Source organism: Camelina sativa, chromosome 12, assembly GCF_000633955.1.
Source record: "Camelina sativa cultivar DH55 chromosome 12, Cs, whole genome shotgun sequence".
NCBI classification, from domain to species: Eukaryota; Viridiplantae; Streptophyta; class Magnoliopsida; order Brassicales; family Brassicaceae; genus Camelina; species Camelina sativa.
In genome coordinates, this window is record NC_025696.1 from 7529124 (window position 1) to 7547361 (window position 18238).

At 37.9% G+C, this 18238-nt stretch overlaps 6 protein-coding genes and 1 non-coding gene across 8 annotated transcripts; 1 reads left to right on the plus strand and 6 right to left on the minus strand.

Annotated features, from left to right (window-relative positions):
• Positions 1987 to 5499, plus strand: LOC104730724 (glycerophosphodiester phosphodiesterase GDPDL3-like). The gene is made up of 8 exons (XM_010449926.2): positions 1987 to 2243; positions 2377 to 2670; positions 2762 to 3379; positions 3471 to 3509; positions 3594 to 3878; positions 4118 to 4263; positions 4356 to 4839; positions 4922 to 5499. The coding sequence occupies exons 1-8, from the start codon at positions 2132 to 2134 to the stop codon at positions 5215 to 5217; spliced, it is 2274 nt and encodes a 757-aa protein (XP_010448228.1). The 5' UTR covers positions 1987 to 2131; the 3' UTR covers positions 5218 to 5499.
• Positions 5603 to 7356, minus strand: LOC104730723 (pentatricopeptide repeat-containing protein At4g26680, mitochondrial-like). 2 transcript variants are annotated; one of them, XM_010449925.2, is made up of 2 exons: positions 7276 to 7356; positions 5603 to 7191 (listed from the first exon to the last, which is right to left on the minus strand). In XM_010449925.2, the coding sequence occupies exon 2, from the start codon at positions 7188 to 7190 to the stop codon at positions 5622 to 5624; it is 1569 nt and encodes a 522-aa protein (XP_010448227.1). In that variant the 5' UTR covers position 7191; positions 7276 to 7356; the 3' UTR covers positions 5603 to 5621. The 2 variants fall into 2 exon arrangements, with proteins under 2 accessions (XP_010448227.1, XP_010448226.1); XM_010449924.2 differs by having other exon boundaries at positions 5603 to 7194; positions 7276 to 7351.
• On the minus strand, positions 7476 to 7548 carry TRNAA-AGC. The gene has a single exon. It is a non-coding gene; the product is annotated as a tRNA-Ala (tRNA).
• LOC104730725 lies at positions 8174 to 8985 on the minus strand. Its single transcript, XM_010449927.1, has 3 exons — positions 8928 to 8985; positions 8761 to 8836; positions 8174 to 8668 (listed from the first exon to the last, which is right to left on the minus strand). Exons 1-3 carry the CDS (start codon positions 8946 to 8948, stop codon positions 8394 to 8396), a joined length of 372 nt encoding a protein of 123 aa, XP_010448229.1. The 5' UTR covers positions 8949 to 8985; the 3' UTR covers positions 8174 to 8393.
• Positions 9327 to 10929, minus strand: LOC104730726 (mitochondrial import inner membrane translocase subunit TIM22-2-like). Its single transcript, XM_010449928.2, has 5 exons — positions 10603 to 10929; positions 10181 to 10245; positions 10028 to 10100; positions 9866 to 9919; positions 9327 to 9713 (listed from the first exon to the last, which is right to left on the minus strand). The coding sequence occupies exons 1-5, from the start codon at positions 10805 to 10807 to the stop codon at positions 9475 to 9477; spliced, it is 636 nt and encodes a 211-aa protein (XP_010448230.1). The 5' UTR covers positions 10808 to 10929; the 3' UTR covers positions 9327 to 9474.
• Positions 11084 to 14458, minus strand: LOC104730727 (kinesin-like protein KIN-12F). Its single transcript, XM_010449929.2, has 6 exons — positions 14084 to 14458; positions 13770 to 13937; positions 12767 to 13636; positions 12592 to 12675; positions 11608 to 12375; positions 11084 to 11527 (listed from the first exon to the last, which is right to left on the minus strand). The coding sequence occupies exons 1-6, from the start codon at positions 14324 to 14326 to the stop codon at positions 11243 to 11245; spliced, it is 2418 nt and encodes an 805-aa protein (XP_010448231.1). The 5' UTR covers positions 14327 to 14458; the 3' UTR covers positions 11084 to 11242.
• LOC104730729 (heterogeneous nuclear ribonucleoprotein 1) lies at positions 15030 to 18238 on the minus strand. Its single transcript, XM_010449930.2, has 5 exons — positions 18031 to 18238; positions 17692 to 17802; positions 17275 to 17511; positions 15725 to 16841; positions 15030 to 15624 (listed from the first exon to the last, which is right to left on the minus strand). Exons 2-5 carry the CDS (start codon positions 17701 to 17703, stop codon positions 15611 to 15613), a joined length of 1380 nt encoding a protein of 459 aa, XP_010448232.1. The 5' UTR covers positions 17704 to 17802; positions 18031 to 18238; the 3' UTR covers positions 15030 to 15610.

Genomic DNA, 18238 nt, shown 5'->3' on the forward strand with positions numbered 1-18238 from the left:
GGGACCCTCCCCGTAGCTGGTGTTGATTACATATTTTTATTCCGTTCATCTCATCCACCACTTTGGCTTTGCGCCAGCTGAGCCGACTAAAAGACTCATATCCGTATAATTTTTTTGACAAATACTTTTAATACTAGTTGAAATCGAATTATGGAACCACCTATATATATATATATATATATATATATCAATAATGTCAACTTTATTAGATCGTATTATTTCTTACTTGTATTTTCCAAAACTTTAAAAGTAAAATTTCTTCTGCTACTTCATATAGTTAGCATTAGTAGTGAGTCTAAAAGCATGTTTTTGGTTGTTATACAAAAAAGAAAATATCTATTATCTCAACGTTCAATGTATTATTGTGTTGTACAAAAAAACAAACATGAATGCCAAAGGTACAAACTTCATAATTTCAGTGTTGTTGTCGGGACCCAATTGATGGGCACCTTAAATTTGTTTATAAGTACATGAGAGTTGTAAATGTAAACATTTTTTATTAAAAAAACATAAAATATAAAACAAAATAAAACAACTAATGATTTATACTTATGCTACTAGTTAAACTATGATTGTTCAAAACTTTTCATTATTTGTCCTTTTTCAAAAAAAAAAACTTTTAATTATTTGTTACATATACCATAAACATCCTACTATATTAATTGAGAAATACAAAAAAGAAACTAACCATAAAAAGTGTAAAAAATTACATTCAAATGCCATTAGAAATAGTTAAATAGAAGCTAAAATCATTGAGGGTATTAAAGATAATTAATAATTATAATCATTTAATTATCTAATTAATCAGAAAATTGCGGGTTACATGGATACTCAATCGAATTAGGTAGGTTACATTGACCAAATAAAAAATATATCAATTATTGTTTAATCTTTCTTATTTTATCGAACACAGTTGTGGGTAAATTTATCTATAACATTTTCATATTACAAAGTTTAGTTTTTGTATATATGGGTTTGTCTTTTAATGTGTCCAAGGAGTTTAAAATTTGAGATAGATGTCCAAGGAGTTTAAGATCTGAGATAGGTGTCAAAACACCATTAAAGCCTAAGTTTTGGTATGAGGTTTGTAACAACTACTCTAAGTCTACTGTTCCTAAGTAAGTCATCACATATTAAATAAGGACTATTATTTACGTCTATAATCAATTACAACATACTTATTACAAACAGGGTTTATAGAACTATATATAAATACTATATGATTTGAAGTAAACGGAAACTTACCGAATATCTCTAGACAGTTGACTATAAATCTTAGGTTACAAATCTGTCAATGTGACAATCTTTTTATTTATTTCAGAACTATAGCAATGATGTCGTTTTATTTTGTTGACAAAAATGTTTAAACAATTTTATTCATCGTTACAATTCCGGTATGTCGTTTTATTTTATTAACAAATGTTTAAATAATTTTATTTATCGTTACATTTCCGTTGTTTTATCGACAAAGGTTATCAATAAATATTTTTAAAACACAAAAGTTATATAAACAAACTGAATTTATCATTACAAATAAATATAAATAACATAGTAACAAAATAAATTATTACAAATTTACATTAAAAGAAAAATTCAGCCCATGATATACCGCGGATTAGTACCTAGTTATTTGTAAAATTGAAACGCAGATTCAAGACAAATAATCAATCATAGATCACAAATATGAAATATTGATAATTAATAGTATTTGCGAGAAGAAAGAGTCCTAGCCTCCTAGGAACAAATAGGCACGACATCATAAGCTGAAGCCGACCGACCAAATTCTCTCGGCTCTCCTTAACAACCAAATACGTGATTACGCGTAATTGTGGTGCTAGGCTGCAAATTTTTATTTTTTTTAAAACCATGTATTCTAATAATTTAATCTTTAAAAAGCTTGTAAGAAGAAGAAGGAAACTAATCATCACACTTTTTGATAATTAAATTAAATTAAATTAGTTTAAATTAATCAACCGATCATATAAATGAGAATCCTACAAACGAAACAGCTAGAAAGAAGAATAAGCCTCTCTCTCTCTCTCTCTCATATCATCTCGCTGCAAGAATAAAGGAGCCGGTGAAGTCGCCGGCGAAGTAAAACAACAAGCTCTTTAATCAAGATAATCCGACAATGCGAGGGTTACGAGCTTCATCGCTTCTACTCTGTGGTGTTGTTCTGATTCAGCTTCTTTCTTCTCAAATCCATGCTCAAAGATCTAAAAGTCCTTGGCCTACCCTCACTGGTCTGTCTTCTCTCTCCCTCAGAAACATGAGAAATAACTAAAACTAATCATCCAGATGTGTATTAGTATATTAGCAATTTCACTTTGATTTCATCTCTTTAACTTTTTTGAAATTTTGTGCTCAACAAAACAGGTGAGGCTCCTCTTGTAATAGCTCGTGGTGGGTTCTCTGGATTATTTCCAGATTCGAGTTACGATGCTTACAACTTCGCAATGCTGACAAGTGTACCCGATGCTGTTCTTTGGTGTGATGTTCAGCTTACCAAAGATGCTCTCGGGATTTGTTTCCCTGATTTAACTATGAGCAATGCTTCAAACATTGAAGTTGTTCACAAAAACCAACTCAAATCTTACTCCGTTAATGGTGTCCCTACTCAGGGTTTGTTCACCCTTGATTTCTCCTTGAAAGATCTCAAAGATGTTAACTGTAAGTCTTCTTTACTACTGCTTCTTTTTTTGTTAAGTTGGATTTTGTGTTTTGTTTTTGTGTGTTTTCAATTTCGTTTTGTTTGTTGCAGTGATCCGAGGAATATTATCTCGGTCTGAAAAATTCGATGATAATGCTAACCCGATTATGACGGTTCAAAGCGTGGCTACACAGATAAAACCACCATTGTATTGGTTAAATGTTCAGCACGATGCATTCTACGCCCAGCAGAATCTAAGCATGAGCAGTTTTCTTGTTGCAGCTTCAAAAACTGTTTTCATTGACTTCATCTCTTCCCCTGAAGTTAACTTCTTCAAGAAAATCGCTGGTCGTTTCGGGCGTAAAGGACCGAGTTTTGTGTTCCGTTTTCTCGGTCAAGAAGAGTTTGAGCCGACTACAAACAGGACTTATGGTTCTATCTTGAGTAACTTGACATTTGTCAAGACGTTTGCTTCAGGGATTCTTGTTCCCAAGTCTTACGTATTGCCGCTAGATGAGGAGCAGTACTTGCTTGCTCCTACTTCCTTGGTTCAAGATGCTCACAAAGCAGGATTAGAAGTTTTTGTGTCAGGTTTTGCTAATGATGTTGATATTGCACATGACTACAGTTTCGATCCTGTGTCTGAGTATCTTTCTTTTATGGACAATGCTAATTTCTCTGTCGATGGTGTGCTCTCTGATTTTCCCATTACTGCATCTGCATCCCGCGGTAAGCAAAAGTCTCTTCTATAGACGAAACATTTTTGTCTTATAATAATACATCATTGGAGATACTCAAAATCGAAACTTTTTTTCTTCAGACTGCTTCTCACACGTTGGCAGAAAAGCTAAAAACCAAGGTATGAGAGTTGATTATTTTGCTTTGCATCTTGCTATGACTTCGTGATGAAACCTGAAATTGATTTATATGGTTCTTGTCTCAGTGGATTTTCTTGTTATATCCAAAAATGGTGCGAGTGGAGACTATCCTGGATGTACAGACGTGGCATATGAGAAGGCTATCAAAGATGGTGCTGATGTGATCGACTGCTCGGTCTATATGTCCAGTGACGGTACGCCCTTTTGCTCAAGTTCGATCGATCTCGGGAACAGCACAACTGTCGCCCTATCTCCTTTCAGAAACCGTTCAACAACTGTTCCTGAGATCAGCTCATTGGGTGGAATATACACTTTCAGTCTCACATGGCCTGAGATTCAGACCTTGACTCGTAAGTTTGTTTTCAAGTTTTCTACTTGCTTTCAGATAAATGCTGGACTGTTTTGTACACTATTCTTCCTACTATTTCTAGTAACTAGTTTGAGAGCTTCGATTCCTACTACTAAACTTGAAAAGAGATTACATATAGATGCAAATGTCAGGATCAAAAGTACAGGCTACTTTAGAGGTTACATAACTTGAGAGTTACAATTTACTATTCTCCAATCTTTGTTCTTTTTTTATTTGCAGCTGTTATTTCAAACCCCTACAGAGGAGCATTCAGTTTCTTTAGGAATCCAAAAATGAAAAATGCTGGGAAGTTTCTTTCACTTTCTGATTTCCTTAACTTGGCAAAGAACTCCACCTCTCTCTCTGGTGTTTTGATCAGTGTAGAGGTAAGTTCCCGTGCACCTCTTAGTCTTAACGATTTTATCAATCAGACCGTGATATTCTAATGGTTACGCCACTATGTTTTTGTGTCCCTCAGAATGCAGCATACCTGAGAGAGGAGCAAGGGCTCGACGTTGTTAAAGCGGTTCTTGATACACTCACAGAGACTGGCTACAGCAATAGTACAACCAAAAAGGTCATGATTCAGTCGACAAATAGTTCAGTTCTAGTTGACTTCAAGAAGCAGAGCCAGTACGAGACTGTATACAAAATTGAAGAAAACATCCGTGATATTCTCGACTCTGCTATCGAAGACATAAAGAAATTTGCTAATGCTGTTGTGATCCAAAAATTATCAGTTTTTCCTGTCGCTCAGGCGTTCATCACGAGGCAAACCAATGTTGTGGAGAAGCTGCAGAAGTCTCAGCTCCCAGTTTACGTGGAACTGTTTCAGAATGAGTTTGTATCTCAACCATATGACTTCTTTTCTGATCCAACCGTTGAGATAAACTCTTACATCACTGGACCCGGTATAAACGGAACCATCACCGAGTTCCCTTTCACAGCTGCAAGATACAAAAGTAAGTGAGCCAAATTTTGCACCAAAGGCCTCACAATAAAAACTTATTTACATCAATGCCTAACTTTGTTTCTCTTCTGCAGAGAATCTATGTTTGGCCAGCAAAGAAAATGTACCTTACATGGCCCCTGCTCAACCCGGTGCCCTCTTAACCCTTGTTAGTTCTACTTCCTTACCTCCAGCCCAAGCTCCAAACCCGCTTTTCACAGATGCTGATGTCACTGAGCCACCACTACCTCCGGTTACAGAAAAATCCCCAACTTCAACCCCTGGAACCCCATCAACCGATGCACAAGCACCTAGTGGACAAACCCGAAACACTTTATCTCTTCTACTTTATGTTTTTGCAATGGTTCTTGCCTCTCTTCCACTTCTGTGATCAACCCTTGATCTCATCTCCGCTGTTGATAATGCCTTCCGCCTTCGTAAGATCTTCCTATGTGTGACTCGGTCAATCTTAACAGCTGGAACCATTAAAAAATTTCGCTAGCGAGTTTTGGTGACAACCCTTTTGTTTATTTGAAGTGACGACCTCTCTCTATGCATGTTGTCTGTTTATATTATAGTTCCGTCCAAAAAACAACAGCTTATTCTTTGAGTGCGACTTTCCTCAGATTCATTTGAGATATTCATTTGTTGTTGTATCATATACTTTTATACTCTTGCCTTGTGTCTTGTAACGCTTATGAGTTATGAGTCTGTATCCTTTATAAACGCATCATCAATCTTTTCTTCCACTGAACAAAAAAGAAACTGATTTTTTTGGTTAATACATTCTGCTTCTCAGTTACCTAAAGGTTCTTTTAGAAATTTGTTCCCTTCCATCTCCTGTAATAACTCTTTCAAAAGTTGGTCTTTCCCTTGATGTTTAAGACCATTGCAGACCTGATGAACAGTCTTTGAATCAAGAGGAATTGATCTTCTGACCATTTCCTTTAGCACTTGTGCTGCCCCATCAAAATCCTCATTCTTACAGAAGGCGGAAACCAACATGATGAACATTTGTTCATTCGGATGGCAACCGCTTCTAATCATGCTTTTGTACAATTCAAAACCACGGTCTGCATTTCTCCTCACGCATTGTCCCATTATCAACGCAGAGAAGGTTGACGAGTTTGGCACCAAATTCTCTTTGTCAAGTTCTTTAACAAACTGAGCAGCTTTCCTCGTCTTAGCTTGCTTGCAAAGTCCCAAGATCAAACCATTATAAGTCAAAATGTCACGCTGAATCCCATTACAGACCATATCTTCATAAAACCGGAACGCCATCTCGTGATCACCCTGTTGGCTATACCCATTAATCAAAGTGTTATAAGTGACAGTGTTGGGAGCCACATTAACCGCTTTCATCTCACCAAAAACCTTACTAGCTTCTTGCAACTTCACAGCTCTACAAAACCCATGAATGAGAGTGTTAAAAGTAACCACAGTAGGCTGCAAGCCATTCTTTCCCATCATGTTCTTAAGCTTCAAAGCTGAACTCAAAAGACCCTTTTCACAGTACCCCGCTATCAATGTATTATACGACACATCCGTAGCCCTAAAACCCAATCTTTCCATGTCTTGTAGCAACTCAATCCCCTTGTCAAGCTTCCCAGACCTACAATAACCTGAGATAACCATGTTGAGAGTGTATGTGTTTGGTGATATCTTACATCGCCGCATCTCCCTGTAAAACCTGAGAGCAATATCAACCCTCCCTTGACTAAGCAGTGAACTCATATAAGCATTACAAGACTCAACGGTTGGAAGAAACCCGTAATCCTTCATCTGCACAAAAGTATCAGTGGCGTTTCTGAATCTCTTCAAATGAGCAAAAGTTTTGAAGAGTGAATCAAACACTCGAGGTGTAGAGTCACATTCCCTGTACGTATACAACAATGCATCAAAGACTTTAGCAGGCAAATCCACCGCACCGTTCACGAGTAGTACATCTCTCAAGATGGACTCTGCAGACTTGAACTTGCGGTTTTTGGTGAGAGTGTGAAGGACTATAGCATGGGTTTCAAGAGAGTGAGAACCTGGGCTTCGTGTTTTGGCCCAGTTGAAGAACTCAAGAGAAAGAAGATAATCTTTTTGAATCTTTAGTAGTATGTTCTTGACGCGAAACGAATCCAAGTGATCTGATAGCTTATTAAGCTTATCCCAATCAGATTGAATCAGGTGACTATGAGCGACATTGATGAAATCGAGATCTTGGCCTTTAGGTTCAGGATTCCTTCTGTGTGGAATAGGGATGATGTTTGCAGCGCCGAGGGTTTTGGAAAGCTTAGTAGTGTTTTCAGATCCAGCAAAACTTGAGAATCGATTACACAGACATCGATTAATAACACCGGTGCTTATGCGGATCATCCTACTATAAAGCAAAAGCAGATTTTTTAATAAGATTATTTCTAGCCTTTATCTTCTTAGAGGTGCTTCGGAAACGGAGACTCACCGGAGAAGGATGTGACGACGAAGGAACTCTGAACTTAAACACAATTAAAAGGGTCCGTAGAAGGAGAGGATTAGTGAAACTGTGAGATTAATAACATTTTTACAGTGAGATTAAAGCACTAAAATAATATTCTTTTGTTAGCAGTGGGCCTTTCAAAGAAGCCCATTGGGGCTGCCTAAAAATGAAAATAAAAATAAAGATGGAGATGCGGGGTATCGATCCCCGTACCTCTCGCATGCTAAGCGAGCGCTCTACCATCTGAGCTACATCCCCGTTGTGATACTTGTTGACTCGATTTACTACAAATCTATTTTCTTGCCAAATTTGTCGGACCACATCAAAGTCAAAGTCTTAAGTAACTGCTGTCTGAAGATCTTCGGATCCTCGTACTGTGTTGTGCCGTACGTCTTTGCCACTGAAACTCGGGGACTTTTCTCTTATGGATGGTAAAATCTAAAGTACAGGTACTTTAATTGCTCATTACTACTACCCAACTTGTTTCAATAAGCGTGTGATTTATAGCTTATGAAGTAAATTAAACAGAGTGAACACAAACTGTTCGATGAAATGTCTCTGAGAAAGTTTCTCCTCTTTCATTCCGTCTTATTTTATACTATATTTATAAATGTTCTGTGATTGAACACAGAAACCTTGAATTTGCAGCAAACGAAGTGTTGATTCTCCCACCTGTTGCATTGAGAATGTCGTTTTGCTATCCATCGTCACCAAGAAAACTGGCGATGACAGTGGCGTTTTTTGCCTCAGGGGCAGCTCTTTTCGCTATTGGAATCCATTATTCGTATCTCAACGTTGCTCCTCAGCAAGCTCGCACTAAAGCCCGTAATGATTTTGTCAAAATGCGCCTCAGGCAGAAACAAGGCAAGTGATTTCAGAGTGATTTTTTTTTTTTTTTTGTTTTTCTCCCAAAAGACAAGCATCTGAGCTTCTTACTTTAGCCTTTCTACTCTACTCTCAAACTCATCTCATTGCTCTGTATGTAGAGCAAAAGGAAGTAAATTACAATTTTCAAACCTGAAAACTGTTGCTATAATATTTTATTACTTTTGTAAATCAAATGTAGCGTTTTGGCATAAAATTACACATTATAATCAGAAGAACTAGAGATAGGGATTGAAATAAGGATAAGCTACTTGAGGCTGTTCGTACGGGATTTGGAGGTAATGCATATACGGTTGCGCCGCCGCTTGAGACGTGGGCGTTGGTGGTTGTGGCTGATTGTAACCAGTGGTGGTGGGAGTCAAATTGTGGCCGTAGTCGATGTGGATGAGCTGAACATGTTTCTTACATTTCCTAATCTTCAGGATAATCTCAGGGTTGATCTTGCCGGAGACGTATGCCAATCCCATCGCCGCGTCGATGGTGTATGTCACATCTTAAAATTGTTCCCACCAAATAAATAAATGAACATAGAGCTACATAAATATTTGCAAGGGAAGTTGATTGGTTAAATTTCATAACACAAACCTGGGATATCCTTAATGAGCTTATGCATGGATTTTTCCCATCCACTGGTTTGCATATTGATTTTTAAAACGCATGACTGCAAGAAGTAGCAATGATGATATGATCATATCACAAAACAAAACTATAATAAATACAGTGTGATGTGAAAAGATGAAGAAAGAAGAGACCATATGAGAAGATGTGTCCATGGCCAAGACTTGTGTCACTCTTGCTTCTTGTTGTGACTTTGTGTGGAGTGATGCATCACAAACTACTAATGTTTAAAAAGATATATGAAGAGGTTCCTTTTCTCTTTCCTAGTCAAACCTGATAAGGTTCGTTTAACTTCCAATGGATTTGATTTAGATTTTTTTTCCTATGTTAATTCGATTTATCTCTTATAATTAGGATCTTTCAGTATACACCTTTACGAAACAATGTCAATTTTGAACAAGAAATGATATGTTACTGTAACTGGTTTCAGATACAGAGTTTGTGGTCCTTAATATCTATCCATTGGAAAACCGTGATAATTTACTTGAATTGTTTCTTCCTAAAGGTAGTAGTAAATATCTAAAAGAAGATCGTACTGAAGGTACACAACTCTTTTTCTCATCAAACTGGCTGTTGCAAAAAGCCTTTCATAAAACATTCCTCACAGAAGTACAGCAAAAGCGGGAAATGTTACATCTACATAGAGCGTACCTAACGCAAGAAAGGGAAAATCAGACGAAATTAGAACTTCCTTGGTTTAGCTAAGGACTTGCAGAAAGAAGAGAAGGCTCCTTTGATTTCTTCATGGATCGGTAGAGCAAGAGACAGTGGTAAAGGACGATGATAATCTTGGGAGTGTCCGGTTTGGTGTCTCAACGATACCGAATGCGCCAGAGCGGTTTGTCTTTTATTGAGTCCCTCAAGGATAAAAGAGAATGCCCCAAAAGTGAGACAACTCTGTAGAAGAGCTTGTGGAGCACCTGCAACACAGACCATAAAAGTACTGGTTAGCAGTCTTCTACGTCAGGACTAAAAGTACTTGTACGATGCTGAATTGCTTACAGGATCAGTCTTTTTATGATACTCAATGCCAAATTAGAAAACACGATGAGAATGGTGGGTTTTGGATTACCTGGAAAACTAAGAGCGAGACCAGTGCAGCACCCAGCAACTCCAACATTGATGGCTGCAGAATACGAGTATCAGCAGCAGTGTAAGTAAGAGAGACATTACAAATTCATGAAAAAACAAATCATCTCTACTTAAAAGGAGGAAGAGATTTGAAGAGTCTTACCGTCATCTTTCCCCCGCACTTGCTTGAGAAGGCAAACAACCAAACTATGGACTCCAGATAAAACAGCAAATGTCTTGAACCAAAAGAAAGCAAATTACTCAGTTTCGTGAAAGAGCCATATAAGCAAAAGCGTAAAGATGAGAGTGAGTGTACCTTTGCAGACTGCCCTGCATCTGCAAATGATCCTTTAAAGCCTTTCTTCTTGAACAATCCTGAACCTGAAAGAACCCAAACAAACATATCTCTATCTCTTGAGATAATCTATGTTTTAACAATTCAATCATCATACTTCAAAAGCATACAGCAGCCAATCTTATCACATTGAACACTCTACAACGAAAACTAAAGCTAACTTAATTCTACAGCTTTCCAAATCCTCTTAAATCTGAGATTATTACAGTACTTCTAAAACACTAATTGATGGCTCAAAACCTAATCCAGGAATCTTGAAATCAAATCAAATAAAGAACTCAAACTATTCCCAATTAATACTCAGTTCAATATCATTAGAGTAAAAGCAAACAGCAGAGTAAAAGAAACAAGGCATAAAGGAGGAGATGAAAGAAGAAGAGCACCGTATCCGAAGATAGAGCCCATAACAGCGCCACCAGCAGCATCTCCGGCGAACCGGAAAAGACAAACGGCGGGAGCAGGGATATTAACCAATGCCTTTGATGAGGAATCGTTTCCCGTCGCTTCGCCACCGTCAGTGTTAAGGTTCGAATCGGAGTCTAGATTCCCATTGATGTCAATAGCTTTCGAAGAATCATCGGCCGCCATAGCTAAACAAGTTGAAGAAGAAGCCTGAATGAAGAAGAAGAAGAAGAAGAAGAAGAAGAAGAAGGTACTTTTCTCTGCCTCTACCTAATCTGGAAATATCCTTTTTTCCCCAGTTGATAGATAGACTGTGATGAAGAAGAAAACAAAACAAAAGATATTTTTTTTCCCAGAAGACGACGACACAATACGACAGCGTTTTAGTTTCAGCGGCTTAGCATTGGGCTCATTTATGAGGCCCAATAACGGAATATATATTACTGAATTCTCAGGAAAAGATGAATCAATCAATCAATACATGAATGTTTTCAAAACCGTTACAAATCTTTTTAAGCGGTTCAATAATTGCTGATACAAAAGAACGACGACAACAACATAGTAAAAAACTGAACACAAGTAAGAGGGATGACCCGAGAAGGATCTTTTGGTCTGAAACAATCAGTAATGGTGGTCTTGATATGTAGCTCCGAACTCTGCTCTCCAAGCCTGATCATCATCGTAGTCATCGAAACTTACAGCTTTTGTTTGATGTTCTTCTGATACTTCTTCTATTTCATTCTCCTCCTCATCCTTGTACCATGGCTGCAACAATGCAGATCCTGGTAATTTACTCTCTGCTAAGTACTGCTTCATTGTCCCTATTTCTGTCTTGTGTCTGCTCTTTAGCTGCTCCATTTGCTTCTTCAGCCTCTCTTTCTCTTCTTCCACCACGCTATATCGTTCCTGCAATGATGGTTTTAGTGTGAGCCATTTTATTAAAAACAAAGTTTTTCAAACAAGAAACACAAGTTTGGTTTACTTACCTCAGAGACTTGTAAGGCTTGTTCTGATTCTCTAAGTCTGACAAGTAGTTCACCAGCAGCTTGGACAGCTTCAGCTGTATCTTGAACCTGACTTCTTAGGCTCTTGTTCTCCTTCTTCAACAGCTCTCTTTCTTTCTCCTTCTCAGCTCTGATGGCAGAAAGCTCATCTGAAAAGGCTTTGGCAAAACGCTTTCCATGGCGACCGTTCATAGCGGCCTTGGATGCTGCCTTCTTTACATCTGTTATTCCAGCTATCATCACACAGTGCTTCTCCCCAAGTTCATTGTACTTCTCCTGCAGCTCCGTGTACTGCTCTATGAATCTACTGTGGCCAAGCATAGCTCTAGTGAGTGCGTCATTCAACTCTTCAGTGACTAACTTCTCTTGCTTGAGCTCAATCTCTAGATTCTCAGCTCGACTGCGATGGTTGTCGATATCCATTCTGAGATCATCTGTTAAGGATATCCACTCACTCTCCATTTCTGTCCACATCTCCCTTTCTTTCTCTAAAACATCACTGTTCTCACCAATCTTGGTAACATCCATGCTTTTGCGCATTTGAATGGACCGTAGTAGCAAAGAGGATCTCACATTGTCTGTAGACTTAGTAGGCTGCAGCTTGCTCTTTAGGTCTGCAATCTCCTTGAGAAGAGCTTCCTTTTCGCTTACATCAAAGTTTGCTTTTCGAAACTCTTCACTAACTTGTTTTGTCTCATATGTTTCCTTGATGACCTCTACTCCATCTTCTCCATCACCAGATTTCCTAAGCTGCAAAACAAGGCCAGAACACAGTTTATTCAATTTAGATTGCCATTCTTGTCAAAATATGTATCAATGAAAATCAACTGGTAGCTTCACAGGCTCCTCCACAGCTGTGTTGCATATTGGTGTAAGTTAAGAATGATCAAAACTAGTTTCTAAAAAATCTGGTTCAAGCTTTTTTGACACTAAATACATATTTTATCAGGTTTACAAGGTTCTTACCAGGCGAGTTAGCTCCTCAATTTTAGCTGCTTGCTCCATACACATGTTCTTGAGATGTTTTTCGTTAGAACCAGCTTCTGTTACCTAATACAGGAGAGAATATAAAATAAGTTGCCAAGTAAATTTACCAAGTTATAATGAATGTGGAAAAATATCTCACGTTTTGTAAACTTACTTCAGCTTCTTTTTCAACTTTCTTGTTACATGAACGACACAGGAGAATCGACGATAATCCACCTTGTGGAGCTTTATCTTTTCTAAACGATTGGACTGAAGCATTAAGATTGTCAGCTTCTGCGCAGGGTTTCAATGCCATATGACCAAAAGAGAAGGAAACAGAAGAGCTTTTTGATAGTGAGCTCCCTTGATGATAGTCTATAATTTGCAGTCCTCTCTGAAGACTAGCAGCTAGAGAATCTGTAGGACCAGAAAGCTTCTTTGACATAGAAGGGCTAACTTGATTGGCTTTCATATTTCCAATGTTGGAACTCTCAGACACATTCCTAGGACTTGCTGAAAATTTTGTCGATGCAGCCACGCTCTTCTGGACATTCTTAAACTTAGGAGATTCTGAGAAAATGGGCTCTTCTAGAATACATGTAGGAAGCTTTGATCTGATTGAAATGCCACTACCAGCTGCATCGAATCCAACATTGTCGAGCTGGCTTGGATTATCATGAACTGCAAAGTCAGCATCTTTATGGTTTCCATGCTTGGACATCTCCAAGTCGTCTGAGAAGACATCATCATCATCATCTTCTTCACTCATCGACCCTGGTTCATTATAGCCTGAAGCACTTGCAAATGAGGAGTGAACAGAAGAATCAAAAGAACCATGAAACTTGTCAATATGTTTATTCAATTCCAGCACATCATCACCATCCACATTCATCTCTTGCCCCTCAGATTCATCTTTTCTTGGACTAGACATGAGTGCAGATTTGTTGATACTGACTCTCAGTTGACTCAAACTGTCCCTTGCAAAGTGACCACTCTTACTTGCATCAGGTTTGTACCCATCAGACTTTGTCCTTATAAGCTCGTCCTGCAAACAAAATCACAACATATTGATACCTCAATTTCAGTATATAATAAAACAAACTCACATCAGATATTTTAAAAAGATGATACTTGCAGGCTTGCAGCTAGCTATATGTGACAGTAACAAAAGCAAAGACCTTTAGTTCTCGAATCTGGCCACCCAATGGGTCGTCGTCTTCCTCTGTAATTTCACTGGGCACTGGATTGGTTCTTCTAGAGAGTACAGTTCTGGCTTCAACCTTCAATGGTGAATTCACAAGACTTTGATTGTCTTCAGCAAAATTGCTTTGTCCCATTTTCTTGTCCTGTTTAAAATTTCCCAAGAAAAGGGTCTCTCAGTAATTAATAGAAATCTAATCTAACACTACCGCAGATCAAACAAGCTCTCCGACAGCAACTACAAAGCAAAAAAGGAACTAACTTAGAAAGAGTATTGTGGAAGTGTATGTACCTCAATAAGCTCTTCGAGATTTGCTAGGGTTTCAGCATCCTTGGTGAATTGATCAACAGCCTGTTGGTTTGGATCTACAGGAATAGAGTTCTCATCGTTGGATCTGGGAATCTTAGTTTCTGGGTTATGGATTGGTGGTGGTTTGTGCTTCGCTGAGATTGATTTTGGAAGCAAATTACGGATGGAAGAACTTGTAATGCTTCCTAAGAACCTGTTCTCGCTTAATATCGCTGGAGACTTCATTGTTTTCAGAAAGAGAGGTAGTGAGAGTGAGAGAGCGAGAGAGAGAGAGATCTGAATGTTTTGTAAGAGAGAAGAGCGGCTTTTTGAAATGTCTGAATTTCCCGATTCGAACGTTGGGATTTTTGAATTTTCTTTTTCTTTTTTTCTTAAAAACATTTTTAATAGGAGAAATACAAAAGAAAGAACAATTATTAGTGCTTAGGCTGAAATAATTACTTAGTGGGAGAGAAATTAGGTATGGAAAAATCCCACATTGCCATTGGATAGGAGGAATAAACAAATCAAAACTCTTATAAGATTATTATAATTCTCAGACCTTTAAAACTACTTTTTATAGTATGGAACCTTTTCATCTGAGTTTTTTTTTTTGTTTTTTTACTAGTTCCTAGCAACTAGCAACTTGTAATAATAATAAGGGCAGTAATAATAATCCTAATGATGTAATTTTGTAATGTTGTTGTTCTGAATCAAAGTGTCCATACATAGTTTAAGATTGGTTTATTATATGTGCAATCATGTTGTGTGATTTGTCACTTCTTGTTCCTTTTCGTTCCATTTTGGCATTTTGTATCAAGCAATTCTCTAATCCAATGGCTTTCTTCTCTACCTTTAAAAGTCATGAATCAAATCACATTGTATATGCTTAACAAGAATAGTAGTGAAGGTTATATGGTCAGAAAAGAAAAAGGAAACCAAAGTAGAATATCAAATGCCACAAAATAATCATTTTGGAGCCTTTTGCACAAATGTTTTCTCTCTCACGCTAATAGAAAAGAAATAATAATGATAATCCAAAAGTTCCCATGAACAATTCGAATCCAAAGTTTAAAAAAAAAACTGTAAGAGAAAAAAAATTAACAATTAGAGTTACAAACAGAGCACACAACATCATTAATCTTGGAGGAAGAAGAAGAAGAGATCCCTAAAGAATACTGATCGAGAATCAACGATCTCTTTTGGTTATTGCTATGGAAGACGAAAACACTGAAAAACCAAATCTTTTTTTTATCACCACCCATGTTGTTTGTATCTTTGCAGCTACCAATCTGATCTTATCTTATGTAAGAATTTTTAGACGTAAAAACTTTTTTTTTTTTTTAATGTTTTGTGAAGAAGCTAAGGACGAAAAAAAAAAACAAAACAAAGAAACTCACTGTGATGAAGAAAGTTTGGTTTCTTTCTCTACTTGATATCGAATAAACAACTCTCTTCAAACTCTGCAACGGTAAATTTGGCTGTTCTTGATCTCTCTACAAATCTCACTTCTTTTCGTCCATTTTTTTTCTATGCTTCAATACCTGAAAACGTTAATCAGTCTTTATCACTTTTCAGAAACTTAAACGTATCAGATGAGATGCAAAACAAAGATGGGTTGTTTGATATCGATGAGGAGGATACCTCTATTTGTTTGTCTATTTCCGACATTGTAGTTTCCAGGGTAACCTTCTGAGGCATTAGCAGATGGGTCTGAGCCTACATTGTCAATACCAAAGCCATAAGAGCGAGACAAGCCGTCAAACTCATTAGAAGAAGACTGATTATGAGGCATTGACTGCTGCTGCCATGTTGAGTCGCTATAAACCGAGTTGCCTCTATACAACTCCCCTATAGAGCCATCAAAACCATTCGTGTTACCAGAAAATGACAGCCCAGAGAGTCCAGAACCCATCCCATAGCTTCTTCCATAGCCATTGGTATCGCTCGCCACAGAAGAAAGTCCCCAGTTCCCTCTGTTGTTATTACCACCACCGGATACTCCCAAGTTCCAACCTGGACCAGAAGAATCGCTTCTGTTTCCCCACAAGTCTCTGTTGCTCGGGTTGTAAGCAGAGTCACCTCTATTGTACCCAATAGGAGAGTTGTAACGGTTTGGTGAAGCACCGTTGAAGTATTGGTTGCCTTGGATCCGGCTATAGCCAAGAGTGTTTCCATCAAAGTTTGAATTCAAATTCAGTTCTTGATTCAAACCGAGACCAAAGCTAGAGAAAGCATTTCTACCGCTACCAATAGGACTAAACCGGCCAGCAGAGCCTAGATTATTGTTGTTATAACCAGGAGGGAAACTATTGAAGTAGCTATTAGCAGATGACCTGTTAGAGACCACTCCATAGTTGTTACCATAACCAAGAAGTGGGCTTCGGTTAGGAGGAGTAGAGGAGAGCTCTTTTGGCACTGCTCTTTTAACCTCTACCATTTTGCCGTTTAACTCATGGAAGGTCTTGTGGAGAACCATATCAACAGACTCTTCAGAATCAAATGTGATGAAGCCAAAGCCTCTTGGCCTCTGCGTATTATGATCATACATCACCACAACATCAGCAATTGTACCAAACTGATCAAAGTAGTTCTTGAACTCAGCCTCAGTAATGCTAGACGGTAAACCTCCAACAAAGATCTTCTTTGTCCGTGCGCCGCCACCATTACCACCATGGCTGGGTGAGATAAGGTGCATTGGACTGGCATGTCGTTTTAGCACTTGCTGATCATCCCGTGGGACAGCTTTCTTTGCCTCGACCTGCAACAAAAAGACAGAAGGATTCTTCATTCTTTTCTCATTGATCTAACACTAACATTGCCACTTCAACAAATTCACAGAAGTAATAACAGCAAAAGCAAATCAATAAGTTAATCACAAGAGAAGACTTTTAAATGAGCATGACTACACAAAGATCTAAACTTTGCAGTTTAAGATTCATCAACAGAGGACAATATCATGAGTAATGACACCAAACAGATCTCTAAGAGAGCATGAACACAGAAAGATCGAGACTTTAGAACAACCCATTGCTCAAGACTCATCAACGAAGGATAATTCACGAGTGGAGACACCATAAGATCAGAAGTCATTACATAAAGATCAAGACTTTAGAACAATCCATTGCTCATCAATGTAAAAAAAAAAAACAATTTGATGAACATGAAAGCTACGGATCCAAAAGATTACTAACCGTGCGGCCATCAATGATGTGTTTCTCCATGATCACTCTCTCAGCAACAGAAGGATCTGCAAAAACGATAAAGCCAAAGCCACGAGCACGTCCAGTGGTACGGTCTCTCATGATCACAGCTTCAACCAAATCTCCATACTTGCCAAAATACTCTCGCAGCCGTTCTTCATCTGTATCCCATGAAATCCCGCCAATGAAGAGCTTTCCCAGATCCGATCCCGATTCCATCTTTTGCTCCTGCAATAACACAAAACTCGATCCATGAATCCGATCTCACAAACACGGATCAGATTTGCAAAATAAATGACGATTGCCAATTCGATACTGAAACGAATCTGCTTTTGTTACTACGATCGTGTTTTTAAGATTCAAAAGAAGAGCTTCAAGTTCAGAGATTTATGATGAATAAGTTTATACCTCCAGATTCATGTTATCGAAGTCGTGAATGGAAAAGAGACAAACTTGTTGTCTGAAACAGAGTCCAAATTGTAGTGCCCGATCAAATAGGAATTGAGTATCTCTTCAAATCTGACAACGGATCATCAAAAACATCTAATCAAACAAAAAAAAAGGATTTTGAATAAAACCCAGAAAGAGAGAGATATATATAAATCTTTCAGACAAAAGTTAAATGAAACATAAGAAACAAATCAACGGTAAGAGAAACGGCAAAAATGGGCAAAGACAGTAATATTAAAAAAAAAACGCCAGATTTGAACAGAAACCATCAAAAACTTGTGGAGATGTGAAATTCACCATTTTTGGAGAAGAAGAAACCAGATGGATGATGATGGATGATGATGATGATAAATAAAAATGTGGGAAAAACCTTTTTAAGATCTGGAAAAAGGGACAAGGACAAGAGAAACAGAGGATGTTTTGTTCATTCTATAAGACATCCACTCTCTCTCTCTCTCTCTCTCTCTCTCTCTCTTTCTCTCCTTCTCTTCTTCTTTATCAATAT

What these genes read in the sequence shown, in the direction of transcription:
- LOC104730724 (XM_010449926.2), top strand. Translation starts at nt 2,132, where the DNA reads ATGCGAGGGTTACGAGCTTCATCGCTTCTACTCTGTGGTGTTGTTCTG. An exon ending in CAGAAAAGCTAAAAACCAAG is followed by an intron (nt 3,510 to 3,593) that starts GTATGAGAGTTG and finishes TTCTTGTCTCAG; the next exon opens with TGGATTTTCTTGTTATATCC. An exon ending in TGAGATTCAGACCTTGACTC is followed by an intron (nt 3,879 to 4,117) that starts GTAAGTTTGTTT and finishes TTTTATTTGCAG; the next exon opens with CTGTTATTTCAAACCCCTAC.
- LOC104730723 (XM_010449925.2), bottom strand. Translation starts at nt 7,190, where the DNA reads ATGATCCGCATAAGCACCGGTGTTATTAATCGATGTCTGTGTAATCGA.
- LOC104730725 (XM_010449927.1), bottom strand. Translation starts at nt 8,948, where the DNA reads ATGGACACATCTTCTCATATG. An exon ending in TGGACACATCTTCTCATATG is followed by an intron (nt 8,837 to 8,927) that starts GTCTCTTCTTTC and finishes TACTTCTTGCAG; the next exon opens with TCATGCGTTTTAAAAATCAA. An exon ending in GCTCATTAAGGATATCCCAG is followed by an intron (nt 8,669 to 8,760) that starts GTTTGTGTTATG and finishes AACAATTTTAAG; the next exon opens with ATGTGACATACACCATCGAC.
- LOC104730726 (XM_010449928.2), bottom strand. Translation starts at nt 10,807, where the DNA reads ATGGCGGCCGATGATTCTTCGAAAGCTATTGACATCAATGGGAATCTA. An exon ending in AGTGCGGGGGAAAGATGACG is followed by an intron (nt 9,920 to 10,027) that starts GTAAGACTCTTC and finishes CGTATTCTGCAG; the next exon opens with CCATCAATGTTGGAGTTGCT. An exon ending in TCTCGCTCTTAGTTTTCCAG is followed by an intron (nt 9,714 to 9,865) that starts GTAATCCAAAAC and finishes TCTGTGTTGCAG; the next exon opens with GTGCTCCACAAGCTCTTCTA.
- LOC104730727 (XM_010449929.2), bottom strand. Translation starts at nt 14,326, where the DNA reads ATGAAGTCTCCAGCGATATTAAGCGAGAACAGGTTCTTAGGAAGCATT. An exon ending in ATCTCGAAGAGCTTATTGAG is followed by an intron (nt 13,938 to 14,083) that starts GTACATACACTT and finishes AATTTTAAACAG; the next exon opens with GACAAGAAAATGGGACAAAG. An exon ending in AAGCCTTACAAGTCTCTGAG is followed by an intron (nt 11,528 to 11,607) that starts GTAAGTAAACCA and finishes CCATCATTGCAG; the next exon opens with GAACGATATAGCGTGGTGGA.
- LOC104730729 (XM_010449930.2), bottom strand. An exon ending in ACATCATTGATGGCCGCACG is followed by an intron (nt 16,842 to 17,274) that starts GTTAGTAATCTT and finishes TTTTTGTTGCAG; the next exon opens with GTCGAGGCAAAGAAAGCTGT.